We start from the raw sequence: 15,859 nt of genomic DNA on the forward strand, positions 1-15,859 counted from the left end.
GACTGTTAAGCTTCCTAGTCTCATTGCCCAATACACCTCTTTCCCTTGTTATCGTTTTGTTTTACATTTGTTCAGCATGATTTCTGCACTATGGTTCCTGACACAAATTCTCAGGTATCACAGCAATTAATGGCACTCAATGGACCGAAAGGCCACTGCTCTCAGCTGTGGCCGTCAGTACCAAGAAGCTACTTCTGTAAAAGCTCGAGGACCCACAAAACCATGGTCTGGAACATACTTGGCTGCTCCGTGAAAAAGCCCAGCAGGGTATCTTGGCAAGCATTAAGGGCTGCAAGAAAGGAGCTCTCCAAGACCTCCAGTAATTTTAGCTATTATGCTCTGCTATGCCAACTCCTTTTCAAAGGTTTATCCCAAGACCAAGGAGAGCATTTTAACTGAGAGTAAGGATCATAACCTTTCTAAAAGGCTGCCTTTCACCTCATTTTACCAAACTTCAGGACCTTGCTTCAAAACCTGGGGATGCACAAATGCTTCAAAGAAATATTCCTAAAGTAACGCCACAGCAAAATCACAACTTTTCCCTGTTTTGAGCTCACAACAGTTGAATTTCAAAAGTAGGGGACTGAAAAGAATACCTTGTTTAGAAAATTTCAGCTCATACAGGTACAGTTTGGCACAAGTTATAAAGAATAAGAGTAAGAGAACTGTTAAGCAACCCCTTAATTACAAACAGTGACACCAGCTATTCCTATAAATATAACAGAAAAATAGGTTTTAGAAAGATGTGTAAGCTGACAGCACAAAACATCTGATTACTAAGTCAAGAGTCATGCCTAATTATTGTACAGATTGGTGATACTCTGAGAATATAAATATTTAAATTTAATCTCAAAGTTTTTCAATCTCTAAATAAAAATAAAAATTGAACAATCAGAAACATAAAACTATTCACTTTTAACCTCATCTGACAAGGGAATGTGAATGCGTGCTTTCAGTAGTCTCAAGCATAGGAAACACAAGCTGTTAAAAACTGTTTAAAATTATGCATATACTTCAAGACATTTTCCCCATTTACCCAAGTTCATTTTAACTGAAAAGACTTATCAGTGCTTCTTTAACTCATCTGCCCTATTATCCACTCACTATTTATTCAGATTTGTCTAGATGATTAACCATACTGAGGGCACACAAATACCACTCAAGGCTATTTTGAAAAGTTGCTATGCAAAATGAGAGGGATGGTAACAGATTCCTCACGAAGAATTCACTTCCTGTTACAAAATCAAAGTCCCAAAAATTCTGATGGCAGACTATGCCTATATATTCACACATGTCCATGGCCTCATACAAAGGACAACTGTGAGCAGCTTAAATATTCAGAAGTCAGCCCTCTAATCGAATTGTAGGCTATCAACCTTCAGTAAGACTTTTCCTGACATAGGTAGAATTCAGTGTTACTGATATGCTTGGAAAAAGTGTGTGAGCAAACAGTAAGGAAAGACAGACAAGGGAATTATGTGACTTTTCTGAGAGCTCTCTTTAGGGGACAACCTAGCAAACCTTCCAACTTTGAAAAAGAAGCATTTCCTTTGGTGTCTAGCATGTGGAAAGAAAAGACTAGGTTATCAAGATATTGTAAAGGGATAGATTAAATGACAGTCAAAGTATTAAGCTGACTTTTTCAAGGTTCATTGTTTTCATTAATTTTTATTGAAGTGCAGTGTCTGATGACAAAAGCACCAGGAAACAAAAAAACAAGCAAATACACATATATATTAAAAAGAAAAAATCAATAACAGAGAAACTCAAAGAAATCACATGAACTCTAAAGTCACGTCCCAGAAACTCAAAGTTAATGAAAGTTAATGAAAGTCAATGGGTTTTCATAAGTGAAGCTCTGGAAATTTGTCAGACAAAAATGGTTATTCAACTGGCAGCACTTTGGCCAAACTGCTGTTGCTGGGAGAACAGAAGCAGTATGGGATAAATTGGTGTGCTGGTTTTGGCTGGGATAGAGTTAATTTTCTTCATAGTAGCTAGTATGGGGCTATGTTTTGGATTTGTGCTGGAAACAGTGTTGATAACACAGGGATGTTTTCGCTGTTGCTGAGCAGTGCTTACACAGAGTCAAGGCCTTTGCTGCTTCTCACCCCACCCCACCAGCGAGGAGGCTGGGGGTGCACAAGAAGCTGGGAGGGGACACAGCCGGGACAGCTGACCCCAGCTGACCAAAGGGATATTCCATACCATATGATGTCATGCTCAGCATATAAAGCTGGGAAAGAAGAAGGAAGAGGGGGGACATTCGAAGTGATGGCGTTTCTCTTCCCAAGTAACCATTACACATGGTGGAGCCCTGCTTTCCTGGAGATGGCTGCACACCTGCCTGCCCATGGGAAGCGGTGAATGAATTCCTTGGTTTGCTTTGCTTGTGTGCGTGGCTTTTGCTTTACCTATTGAACTGTCTTTATCTCAACCCACGAGTTTTCTCACTCTTACTCTTCTGACTCTCTCCCCCATCCCACTGAGGGGGAGTGAGCGAGTGGCTGCGTGGTGCTTAGTTGCTGGCTGGGGTTAAACCACAACAATTGGATATGCTAATGTTTCTGGTGAATCTTTTTTCTTACCATAAAAAAAATAAAGGGGTAAAAAAAGCCAAGCCACAAATACAGCATAATAGTACAGTTCCATCAGAACTTTAAAAACAAGCTACAAAAAATAAAAAAGCCTAAAGTCAAAAGAAAGTATATACAAGTATTATTCAAAAATATATTCTTTGTGAAACTTGTAATAGTTACAGCATCAGACAAACAGTGAAATTGCCAAGTGTTAGTGCTTATGGGACCTCTTCCATCTAGAAAGAGTTGCAATTATTACTAAAAATAAATATACCTGTGTCAGACTCCATAGTCTAGCTTTTCATTTGAATATGATCTGTATGGCATTATAAAGTTCCCAGGGATTGGGAAAAACCCCACCATACTGTCCCTCTAGTATTTCTTATGAGCTAGAAATTATACCTCTGAAGAGGCAGTACCACTAGCACCAAATAAAAAGGAGTACATGTGAAAAGCGCAAGAGTATAGTTTTGTAGTCACCAATATAAACGCACATTTACTGCCAAAAGTGAGGGGAAGGTCCTTCTCTCCCTTTCAATCAGTTCTTCTGATCCTTATCTTGCACCACCATTAGTCTTCTGGCTCTCCAGACAGTGGCACGATCAGCCTGCTAAATCCAGCTGAAAAACAATTTTTCCCCTCTGAGTAAATTTTCAGCTGAACCAATTATCTGATCTCATTTACTGCACGGGTAATGTGCTTAGAAGTCTCTGAAAATGCATCGCGAAGATGCGGTCAGGACTGGCTGTTGTTCAATCTGTAGATTTAAAGCAGTCATGGAACACAGCTTCATCTGCTCTTAACGCTGCCTGAGTATACGTGAACTCAAAGGGGGGGGGGGGGGGGGGGGGGGGGGGGGGGGGGGGAGGAGAAAAAAACCTGAATGAAAAATACTGACACTTATTCATAGCTCTACCAGAAATGCAGCTGTGGGAATCTTTGGCATTGCTGCTGGCATTTCTGAAGGTAGACGTCTGTGTTGAAGAACCTGACTGTTTGCATGACCAGTTCCATATTCATTACAGCAGTGATCTTAACCAGATACTGTGCAATCACAACAAATTTAATTTCTCTCCAATTTCTCAGACTCTTCTGCAAATTTAAGCTGCCCAGTTATACCCATTAGGCCGCTGAGTCAAGATGCATCACAAATAATGTAATTTATCAAGAGGATTGTGACACGCAGTGGAGACTTGGCTAAGAACTGAGGTGGAAGAGCTCCAGGGACGAAATGAAAATGATGGAATGGCCGTTTCCATTAGAGAAGAACACCTTATCACAAATACTAATTGCAAAACACAATAAAGTACTCAAGAAAACTAAAAGAATATTGCTGCAGTGAAAAAACATCCTCACCTTTATTTGTTCATGCCAAATCACTATTTTTTGCAGCAGAATGGATGAAGGTCTTTCAAAACATTCATTTAGCGTTTTCCCCCAATCAGTTATTACACAGACTGATAGCTGCGCTCTGTTTTTACCCTCCCCAGAAGAGCCTCACCCAGAGGACAGTACTTCAATATGTTAATCTTGTTATAGTATATCCAAAATACACAACAGAAATCAGCGGTGGCCAAGAATTTTCCGATTCATTTTTTTTTAAAAGGTAATCACAAAAGCCAATTTATCAAAAAGTTTTCACAGAAAAGGCATTAATTTTGGTAGGGTGAAAAACCAAAATAAAACACCATCTTAAAAAGATGGTACCAAGTGTAAGACTGAAAACAAAAGATGCTCTGCCCAGTACAATCAATGGCTCAGGACAGAGTAAGATTTGCAAGATCTAAGCTCAAATTTCTACTGTGCATGCATGTAAGAGAAAGAAGTGCTTGGAAGGACTTTTCCAAGAAAGGTGTTCTAATACCTGTACAAATTCCTGACTGCTGAGGCAGCTCAGGTAACTAAACCCAGCATTTTTACTATAGCAGACTGAAAAATATAAAATATACATAATCTATTACAATATTTGTCCAGAGGATCTCTCCAATCAAGTATTTTTTCTTTATAGCTGTTCTTTAGAGTAAATAAAGAAATATAGCATCATTTTATTTTTCAGTCATGAAAAATGCTCACTGTGTTCCCGTGTATAGAACTGAGACACACACAGCATGACCTGGGCCTTTCCAGTTCTTAACAGTGACATTTGGTGTTTTGATGCTAACTGTTTTGATCCAATGCATAATAAAACATTCCAAGTTCTATGACAGAGGTGGTAACAAAAGGAAAAACACTTTCAGCAAAGCACTGGACAGACAGCGCATCTCCATACACAGCCCCTCAACAACATACTGGAGAAGAATTTAGTTTTTGATGTTGTAATTATGAACCCATAACTAACTTACAAGTAACACAAACACATGTTTGTAACTGAAACGATCAAAATCTGTAAGAGACATTTCCTGACTTTCTACTCTTTTTAATGGATGCTGGATTTCCTCCTCTTCCACTTCCTCCCCTTTTTGGTAACCAGAAGGCAGTTCCTCTTCTCAGAGTTTTCAATCCCACTGATCATATCAAATATTACAAATTCCAGACAGCAACAAAAAAAGCCCCCTGCTTTAACGTAACAGAAGCATTACCTGCTAATAGATGGGATCAGCTAGTAGCTGGCAATTGTGGCTTTTATCTATATTGCTCAACAGTATTCTTTAGCTAGACCTAAAGACACTGAGTTCTCAAACATGTTTATACAGGATAAAAAAAAAGTTCTGTCTGCTTGCTGTCACTTTTTATTTTTTTGTTTCCTTCACAAAACATCTATTGGAACAGCAGCCCAATGGTCCTAAGAGGTGGGCTGAAGAAGGAAGCCTGTTGTCAAATGAGTATTGACTTTTTTTTTCTTTTTTTATCCCTACAGCATTTAAACATACTAAACTTCAACTCGAAATATATTTTCTATATATAAAACCAGAATAAGATGTGAAACATTTTCTGCAAAGACTAACCTGTGATGATAAGACATTCATTGTGATCCAAAACTTCAGTGATGAGCCTCGACACAATCAGTTCTGGGTTGATTAAAAAACGAATTTCTTCTTGTACCAGTCCTGCCCCGGTCACACCACCTCCAACAAAACGGTTTGCAAAATCAACCTAGCAAAAATATATTCAGGAGAATTATGAGATAAGCAGACAGCATAAAATCCTTTCATTTACCAAGGTAAATAAAGTCCTGTACAAATTTCAATAATTCTGTTGAAATCTGCAACTATCACTTAAAAATACAAACAGCAGGACAGAGCCCAATTAACAGCACGCCTTTCTCTTTTTTCCTTTCTACTTCTCAGAAAACTTAAAACAAGACAAGTGAGATATGACACAGCAAAATAAAGTTTTGCATCTCAAATGCTCTGAATCAAGTTTTGTGGGTTTTCTTTGAAGAGCACATATTTAAGAATAAAACACATTTCAGTAAATGTGAAAGATGAAAACAGCAAATTACAGTATTCTTTTTGCATTTTATGGACATCGAAGAATTATTAAGTTGTTCTTTAATAAGCATTCTGCCCCAGCTATCCACACTGAAGCATTTTTAGATTAGCATTGCCCCTGTACCAGTTGTTCTGTACCTAAAAGAATCTCTTATGAATTCTCCTTGAAATACACTTGAACAAGGCAAGGCATTTTGATCATTAAGGTTTCTGCTTGAAATGGAGAAGCTCTGGACTCTATTTTTTGCTGCATTAATACATATTTGGCAAATTACATTTTTATATAGACAACAGTTTTAAAAGGATTTGGTTTATTCAATAAAGTGATTACTATTTATGCAAATTAACTGCCCATATAAATTTACAATTTTAAAAAGTCACTTCATCTTTCAAATGCTATTAGCTTCTCACTGATTTTTATTTAGATAGCTGATGAGAGCACATTTACAGGAGGGGAACAAAAGTTGCTGTAGATTACAAAACTGATTCAGGAGTCAGAGTCAAGCGTAAAGCACACCGAGAGCTGGCCGCTACAACAGCAAGCGTTCCTGAACTCTATCCTGGAAATACCCACACACTTCAGTTGTTTAAGATTTGCTGAACTTGACTATGATACAAAAAAGTAACATGAAAACTACCCAAGTGTTCAGTGCGTCAGGGCCCCAAACGCACTTTAACTCTGCTGAGCAGCCTCACCTTGGGCTCCCATCCTCGCCCCCAGCACACGGCCCCCATACAAACACACACCCTTGCCCTGGACCTTGCGTGAGGCACATCATGTGTGGGCCCATGCCCAGCCCTGTCCTCTGCTGATGCCCACTTGCTGACCGGGCGTCTAGGATTGACCTTGGTGACCTGACTCATCACCTCGCCTTTGTCTGATGACCACCAGCCTGGCAGCAGAAACTGTTGTCACCATCCCGACTCTGTTTGTCCCACCCAGCGACCTTGCCGCCGAGGCTGGGGTCACTGTGGACTCCTGCGTTGTCTTGCCTTGGTCATCCTGCTCCCTCCTGGAGTGAGCTCTCTTCATCTGAGCAGAGATATTTTGTTTGATAAGACTTGAAATAGCCAGGAGGAAAAATATCACATCCAAGGCAATACTCACTTTTAGAGTGCAACAGAAACAGTACATGAAAAGGCATAATTCAACCTTTTCTCACCTCTGAGGTGATAGTATAGTTGAATAGAAAGACAGCAGAAAAATGGTTATTATTAAGCAGTTGCTGAGTTCTTAATAATTTCAATACACATTTCAGTGCTCAAGTTTCATAAAGTCACGAGACATTCTAAAGTTTGAGCAAAAAGCATCACAGGAAAAAGTCCTCCTATTCTCCCTCCTCCTCTTCCTTTGCAGCACTTGTTCCTGGCCAAAGTAGTTGTAATTTTTTTTGGTAAACAAACTCTGTAAGGCAGACCTTTTTTTTTTTTTTTTTTTTTAAAAGAAAAGCGAAAAACAAACAACTAATTTGAAAACTCAAATGTGTTCCCTTCCTATAGATATGGACAGGACATCCTCCTTATGAATTTCTTTTGCTGACTGGCTCCCAGACCAAAACAGTGGTGCTGGCAGCAGCAAGAAAGTCTCCTGAACCACTGACCTGGTCACTGTCTGGGGCACAAGAATAATTTTTTAAAAATAAACTGAAACCCTTGACAACTCATCAAGATCACAGCCTGAAACTTTTACCTTGTCAATCTTTGATCCTGGTTTGAACCAAAAGACCTGAAGCTGTCCAGGGCTTGTAATTTTCTGTCAGCTCTTTCTGTAGCAGGTATATATGCAAACCTAGATGAGCTGGGGAATATTGACAGTACTAAGACTGCCCATGGAATTAATTTTGATGTTTCTTTTACACTGCATAACATCTTGTCATTTAAGTCAATTGACGATAAACAAATAACTTCGTTAAGCTGGCAGACCATAAAAGTATGACAAAAACATGACATAAAGCCACATTTACTGTTATATGCGCTTACCTGTAGCATACCTTGTCCATTGCTTTCGATGGTGCCTTCATAGGTGACATGCAATCTAGACAGTTTTTTCTGAGATCTATCATTGAGGAAAAATATTGTATGGAAAGGATGATTACAGAATCTCCACACAAAGACAGCCATTTAAAAAGAAAACCCATCCAAACCCAAACTTCTTACACACCTTAAACATAAGGTGGTTTAAAAAAAAAAACCAAACCCTGATGGGTTAAAAAAATGCATTTGCCTTTCAGAACCAATTTGTAAAGGTTTAACATAGTCAATTGTTCAGTTTCTCCACCTCTTTCACCATAAAACCTCAAATTTGAAATTGAAGTTCTATGTTTTTCACACAAGTTTGTCCCACATTAACTTGCTAACCAGCAAGAAAGCTGCAACACTTGTGTTTTCATGCTGGTTATCACCCATACTTCATCGTATTTCCTGCCATTTCTGAAATCAAGTCATCTCTCTCTTTTCTCCCCACTCAAGCAACAGCACCAAAGATGTGCTACTGTTTTAAAAATTCACTTAAGATTTGTTGGCTTCACAGGCAAACAAACGTACTGGAAAACTCAGGGTACTCAAACTGCTTGTGGCAGTTCACCCACTTCCCTCTGTACTTCTCTCTGTAACAATCCATACCAAACATTGTTTTCTGTAGTACATCCAGGCCTGAATCAATTCCATATGAATGGGATTCAGTTGTCATTGATTTAAGAAATTTCTTACATTAACAGGATGTTTGACTTACCTTTCCCAGTCTGGAAACTCCTGGAGACACTGCCTTGTAAACGTCACCAATCCCGTAGGTTCTACAGGCAAACCAATCCCAGAGGAAAATGTATTAACTGCTGGAGCTTTAGTCCTTAGATTATTTTAAGTGGTAAGCTTTTAAAATTACAACAAACACCATTCTTGGCAGAAATACAACAGCTTAACTTTCCTCAAGAGCAGCTTTGACTCTTCCTCTGACAGCCCATGCTCAAATTGAAAACAAGTAACATGAAGACCAAAATATTCACTTCTATTCTCCCTTTGGAGTTTAATTTTTTTCCCAGATCAAGGAAAAACTATTTCTTAAGTGATTTTCACTTAAACTGTAAACACTACTAGAAAGACTCGATAGTTGAAGTTAAAATGAAATGTGCTGCCACTTAGAAAAAAAGAAATTGTGAACCTTTAGAGGTGACTACTGTTCAGTGTCAACAGGCAATGCACAGAGTACTCAACCTATGGATGGATGAAGCAGCAGCTCATACTTCCAAGAAAGTCCTACTATGTCAAAGATGCAGTGTTAGTGGATTCCAAATCAAGCCGTTTTCAGCCCTGCCAGGATGCTAGTGAAATTCACTGTATTTCAACTGAGAAAACTCCTGCCCTCAAGAGAAAAAGAGGAGCCATTGCTCATTGCAGGAAGGAGGCATTATCATCTTCTCTCCTTATTTTACTCAAAAAAGTTCAGTTTTGCAACAGAAAGAAAATATCAACCTTTTACTAGGTGATGCCATCCTAATAAAAACTTCATTTGAGACTCATTTCTTTGCTCCAGTAAGTGAAAAACATTCAAAACATTATGTAAAGCACAAACATATCCTTCCAAAAGCCTTACATAATCCTATGCTGTTCTTCAAAATTATAGGGGTTTGGGGAAAAAAGGGGTTGCTTGCTTTTAAAAAAAAAGTGCACAGCTTTCAGTAATCAAGTGATTTTCCACAAGGGAACTCTGGTATCAGTGGCCATATTTTACAAATTAAGCATTCACCTTTTGAGCACAAAGGCTTCAGCTGATATAGTCTCCACTGTGTTCTTTTACAAGGAATTCAATTATCATTTACAATAAAAAGAGTTGCAAAATTATTACAGTAATTTATAGAGCTAAGTTACTTCAGTCTTACTAATTCCTTGGACAAAAAAGAACAAGAAATGGGTTCTTTTAAAGGTACGATAGGAATTTTTAATTCAAGAAAAGAGCACTCAAGAATCTCATTAAATATTATTTAGAGTTATAACATTAAGAAATCTAATACGGTAGTTTCATAAAGCATGTTCCCAACAGATTTTATATGCACAGGGGGTCAGGGACAGCTACATAAATTTAGAATTTGGTTTGCATGAAAACATTACTCAAGTATTAAAAGAAAAAAAAAAAAAAAGCTAGTACACTATATCTCTTCTCAGTCCCACACATAGATCAAAACTTACTTTCTACCTCAGAGATTTAGTTCTATTGACATTGCTGAAAGTTTGATAGCTGAAACAGGATGTAGCTGCATTTAATTTGTGGTGAATTACAATGATGAACTGAAGATGGACTGAAACAAGTAAAGGGATTTTTATATTTAATAGCTCAAAGCTGTCTTTCTTTTGAAACAAACCCTTCTGAGAGAATATGAAGCTAATAGTGAAATATAACATGTAAAGAAAAAGTTCTTTTAAAAAAATACTGTAATAAGGATATTGCTGCAGATGTGATATATGCTACTGCAGTAAAATCTCTTTCTCTCCTCAAATACAATATATAAGCTCTGATACATTTCTCACAAAAATACATCTTTTTTTGAAAGCTTATGCAGATGGTCAAGTTCACGGTAACAACAGAAGATCTCACTACACACATTAAGGAAAATATCACACTAACTTCTAAAAGAGCTGGGGATATCTCATGTCTTGCTATCACTTGTTTTATTTGAACTGGGCAAACTTCACAACAGCTTTGCTTTGGGAGAACAGAAGGGAAAAACCTGAAATATCAACACAAGCAGGGGAAAATCCCTCAGAACTACAGATGTTACAGTCAAAGGACTAAACGTGCATAATGCAGGAAATCCGAAGCTTGATTCAGAATCTTTAAGCCTGTGATTTTAATGACTACATATGGTGCTAAGCTCCCTTTACATTCTCACTCTGATGTGGTGCAGCAAGTAGTTGAATATATTACAAACATTATACATATGTATGTTTACATATACACATTTATATATGTGAGATATAATATATCTCTATATATTTTACACATTGCCCCATATATATATTTCAGAAAAAAGAAAACAGAATAAGCTCCATGCAAAAAATTTAACTGCATGCATCATCTATATGAGAAGAAGTGACATTAATATGAATATGAGTGTACTTAGCAAGCTGGCTTTTGTTACACACTTCCATCATAATGCTGCAGAGCCATTTCTAAATTTAATGGGATTAAATTTTTCATGTATCTGCTTTGTAGCTCAAAAAAAGAATAAAGGATTACTTTTTTCTGTGACTCTCCTAAAATAGCAGAAAAGGGTCTTAAGTTTCTCAGGCTTCCTTGGTGACCGTCCTTCAAACAATCTGAAAAACAAGAAATAAAAGCAATTAATTAGATTTCAGGGATATAGTGCATAGTAATTAGGCTACTTACGAATTGTGATTTGATTTTTAAACTGCTATGCACATATTTCTATTAGCCTTGCATTTAAATACTCTACTGTGGCAAGAACTCTCTAGACAGCTCCTCTGTAACACAGGTCTTTAGGATTAACAAGTTCATTCACTTCCTAAGTTTCTGATGAAGATGCTAAGTGAATGCCTATCTCACTCATACTGATTTTGTAATATCAAAAAATATAATTTCAATATGAACATCCAGGAAAGCTACTAGTTTTATTTGCAACAGACTGGCTTGGATTAAACTAAGTGACTGAGGGGTGAAAACATGTATGTGGAGTACTCCAAGATCCAAAGGTCTTACCCTACTTTCAGCTCAGCGAGTTGCAGGACAAGAATTAATGCAACCATACTGCTTTCAAGAGTTGCACTGCATCAGCAGCGTTTCTAAAGAAAAGAACCTACCCCAACAGAAACTGCTTCATCCACTGGGCTACTAGTGGCATTCTAACATTCATTTGTAAAAACCTAAGCATTAAAAAGAAGCATCCTATTTTTAATCCATTAAGTGAATGTATTCTTTTAAGGTTAGTTGAAATACTTTTACTGCATCATCTATCTTCCAGCAACCTGAACATGCATTACCTAATTTCACTTCCAACAAAGTGACAAGGCATTGTTACTGGCAACATATAATGGAATTTATCTGGAAGGAAGAATAGTGGCGACTTCAGAAATAATATCCTTTGAGTAGCAAGTTCACTAAAATACGTCTGATACAGTGAAAGCCCCGAGGGTGTAAGATTGCCCCCCCCCCCCCCCCCCCCCCCCCCCCCCCCAACAGTCTAAGCAAAGGAATGACACAACATTATTCATTTGTTTCCATGTACTGGAATGACAATGTGCCTTTAAAACCAGAACGCTGTCAGGTGAATTTAGCTTTTAGTAGTGAAGTGAACTAGATTTTTTCAGTATTTAAAAATTTTTATGAAGTACACATGCTAGAGAGATCAATTTAATCTAAAATCTGTATTAAGTCACAGAAGCTAATTTTAAAAAGTTAAAAAGGGTTTATGAAAAATTTTTTATTCTTTGAATAATCAATCGGGACTTTAAGAATGCAAACTCCAGACTTAGTCTATTTTAAAATGGGCCAACATGCAAGTTCTATCAAGGGGCTGTGCTTGCACAACTAATAAGGGGTTCATAAAAGAAAGAGTTGATATGCACGTGTGTGTGCAGGTCTTGCCTAAAGAAAGAGCTGATGTGTGTGTGTGTGCGCACGCGTGTGTATGTGCACATCTTGCCTAAATGCATAAATTATCTCTGACCTTTTATCTGGAAATCTCATTTGGTATGAATCCTTTAAACTGGTTACTTTATCTATTATCCCAATCACGCCTTTACTAGTTTTTGCCTCTTCACATCAAATTGAAATCTTGCTTATGTTGCAAACTCTTAGGAGAGAGTTCTTCATGTCACAAAGGCGATACATGATTTGGCATAACTAGCAGACTGAGCAGGAGAAGTCCAGAACTGGAAAAACCATGCCTGATGGAAGTCAGATCAAGCTAAAAGGCAACGCAAGGCAGACGAACTTGGTTTCATCCATTGCAATTACCCACAAAAATGCAGTCACTCTGTCACGTAGGGAATTTCAACCAAATATTTTTTTAAATCCAAAGTGTTCAGCATTGGCCTGTCTTTTCTCTTGTTAAAAGCTGTGATAACTACCTCTCTTCTTTATCCTCTGGGATCAAAGCTAGAGTAATGCTGATTTGCTTCTGAAAAATCTCATTTATAGGAGATAAATATTCCCCAAACACCATCTGTAACTACAATAATAAGAGATATCTGTATTTCTGTTCTAGCCCTATATGGCTGGGTAAAAACCCCAGGGCAGCACAAAATTTGAAAAGCACTGGGTTCCGGCACAGGCATCTCTTGCTGTAGAGGGATACTCCATACAGTGGGGACAGAAGAATATTGTGGCGTTCAAAATTACCTGTATTTTGACCTAGTAGCTATATGCACCCAGTAACTACATGCATCCAATCTTTTATAGCAGCCCAAGAGCTCTCATCACCCTTCTCCTCCTCACAATATTTGCTTTTCCTTGCTATGACTTAACATAAATTGTACTTTCTCTTTGAAAATCCACTGTTAACTACAGAAAAATAAATTTTAAAAAATTACTTATTTATTAAAAACAAAAGCAGGCAACAGCAGTCCTACCCACACGTTCTAGGACTGAATCCACCACAAATGATGTTTGTCCAAAACAGAACGCACTCATAAAAGGACAGCCATTTATGGCAGGTTGAAGACACCATGTCTTAGATTAATATGCTTGTATTTACTTCATATTTTCTGTGTCTAGAATTTACCTTTATTAGCAAGCTAGCGGCAAACTGAAGATGGCTATCTGCAAACATGCTTTTTATTATATATATGTTTGCAAAATACAAAACACTAGTATATTACTTGCATATTTTCCTATAACCAGACCAAGGAACTCTTGCCTTCAGCTATTTCAAGTAAGAGTGCTTTACAACATTAGGAATTTGTTTTAAAGGCCAATTAGACCAGTGGAAAAATCCCCACAGATTTCAATGGGCTACAAATTAGCCTTAAACCCTCACAGTATCGAATTAAAGTTATTGATATTCATTCAGTTGAATTTGATTGCTTCATATGTTCTTTTAAATTTCCACAGAAACCATATCACAATGACATCAATGATCCAGAAGACTTTCACCAAACTATACTAGAGGTCCGAAGAAAAGCACAAGAGAAAACCCAACACCCCTCCCCCTAATACACGCAGGCAGCCAAGCTTTCTTAAGCACAGCACAAAGTAACCAGTCATCTTTGTGAATGCAACACTAAAAGCCAGTGATATTTACAACAGTTGAAAATGGCCCAGTCCTGCCCCATGAATTTCAGTGAGGATATAACATGGCAAAGTTATGAACGTTTTAGCCTTGATCATTTCAGAAGTAAGGTTCAATTAGGCAACATTATGACAAGTTTTATTTCTGAGGCAAATATCACTATTTTGAAGAACAAAGCTAGATGAGGGCATCCATAAGATATTAAATAAAATTCTTCCTCAAGCTCCGAGACACAGATCCTACTAAAAAAATACCACCCAAAAAATGTAAGTGGAAACCACATAAAAGAACCCAAGGCCAAAACCCATTAATTCCAATTAAAAAACTCATCCAAATGAAGTACACTGTAAATCAAATGCAAAGCACTGCAAGCCCACTTTCAGTCGAAGTAATTGAAATATTACTGGCAACTGCATCTGTAAGCCGTTTTGCTTTGTACAAGATGTTCCCACTGCCATGCAGCTAACTTCCATTTAGCAGATACAGGAGCTAAGAAAGCTTGCAGGGCTGATCACCAAACACAGCTGCAAATTTATCTCTGGCTCTCCAGCTTCTAAGCCAGGGTAGTGGCAATGTTAATCAAATAAAAGACCTCTACAGAAATACACTTAAGTATTCGAGGAACCAAGGTCAGAGATTTAAAAACATAAGAAAGTAGATGAGTGAACAATTTCATAAACACAAAGTAGATTGTTAAAGGCATTGTGGCTAAATGAAAACTCTTTCCTAGCAAATATTCAGACACTTAATTCAACTGTTCTAAAGATAAATCCTATGTATGAGAAACATTAAAAATAAGAACTGATATTGGGAAAAATGTAAAAAAAAAATCTTAAAAATTACTCATCAACTGTCAGTAAACATACAGTAAAGTTACAAGGCAATGGTTTATACTATTTCAGTAATTATTACAAAAACGTGTGCATTTGTTTTGTATTAGGGTTCTAAAATTTTAGGGTGGAAAAAAGCATTTTAAAAGTGTAATCAATATCCTGGTTTTTGCAGTCTCATTGACTGCAAACTCAAAATTGTTTTATTTTCAACCAACATTTCCACCTTAGAAAGTTGGAGCCAAAAAAACTCTCAAGAATCTGCTCGTAAGTCCTTCGAGCGCTGACACAAGTGGCAAATCTGCAAGGTACTTCAAAGGATGCATTTCCAATGATGCAACATCAACACGATTTAATAAGAGCTACACAAAAGTGACCTTGGCATGCATACAGTTTACTGGGGAAAAGTTGAACCAGCTTAAGTAAACAGTTCCAAAATACATTGTTTCCGAGTAAGGTATAATTAAAATACAGTCATTTACTTGTAAAATTTAATTTCCAAGGAGCTAGATTGATCCCTTGATGTTACTTGAAGAACTGGCTCCAGTAATTTTTACAAGCAGAAGTAACCATTACAATCATGTGGTTTAACCTCCCAGTTAAATAATTTCCTATCGGTATTTCCATCCCCAACCTGCATCTTTCCATCCCCAGGCCAGGCTTCCTTTGAATGTTTCTTTTCAAAGAGTATAATCATGTCTTTACATTGAAATCAGAACCTATCATAAGACTCAGAAAGCTGTCCACACTGTAACAATATGCAAAAATTTGCAGTATGG

General features: G+C 37.5%; 1 protein-coding gene across 2 annotated transcripts in view; it reads right to left on the reverse strand.

The window, feature by feature from the left end:
- Nucleotides 1-15,859, reverse strand: part of PARG (poly(ADP-ribose) glycohydrolase) — a 72,321-nt gene that overhangs the window by 14,857 nt on the left and 41,605 nt on the right. For both annotated transcript variants that reach the window (XM_050898568.1, XM_050898567.1), the window contains exons 10-13: nt 11,241-11,320; nt 8,742-8,802; nt 7,991-8,066; nt 5,525-5,672 (exon numbers count right to left, since the gene is read on the reverse strand). In XM_050898568.1, the coding sequence (XP_050754525.1) occupies nt 5,525-5,672; nt 7,991-8,066; nt 8,742-8,802; nt 11,241-11,320 (365 nt within the window). The remainder of the gene's footprint in view (nt 1-5,524; nt 5,673-7,990; nt 8,067-8,741; nt 8,803-11,240; nt 11,321-15,859) is intronic.

Source organism: Gymnogyps californianus, chromosome 6, assembly GCF_018139145.2.
Source record: "Gymnogyps californianus isolate 813 chromosome 6, ASM1813914v2, whole genome shotgun sequence".
Classification (NCBI taxonomy): Eukaryota; Metazoa; Chordata; class Aves; order Accipitriformes; family Cathartidae; genus Gymnogyps; species Gymnogyps californianus.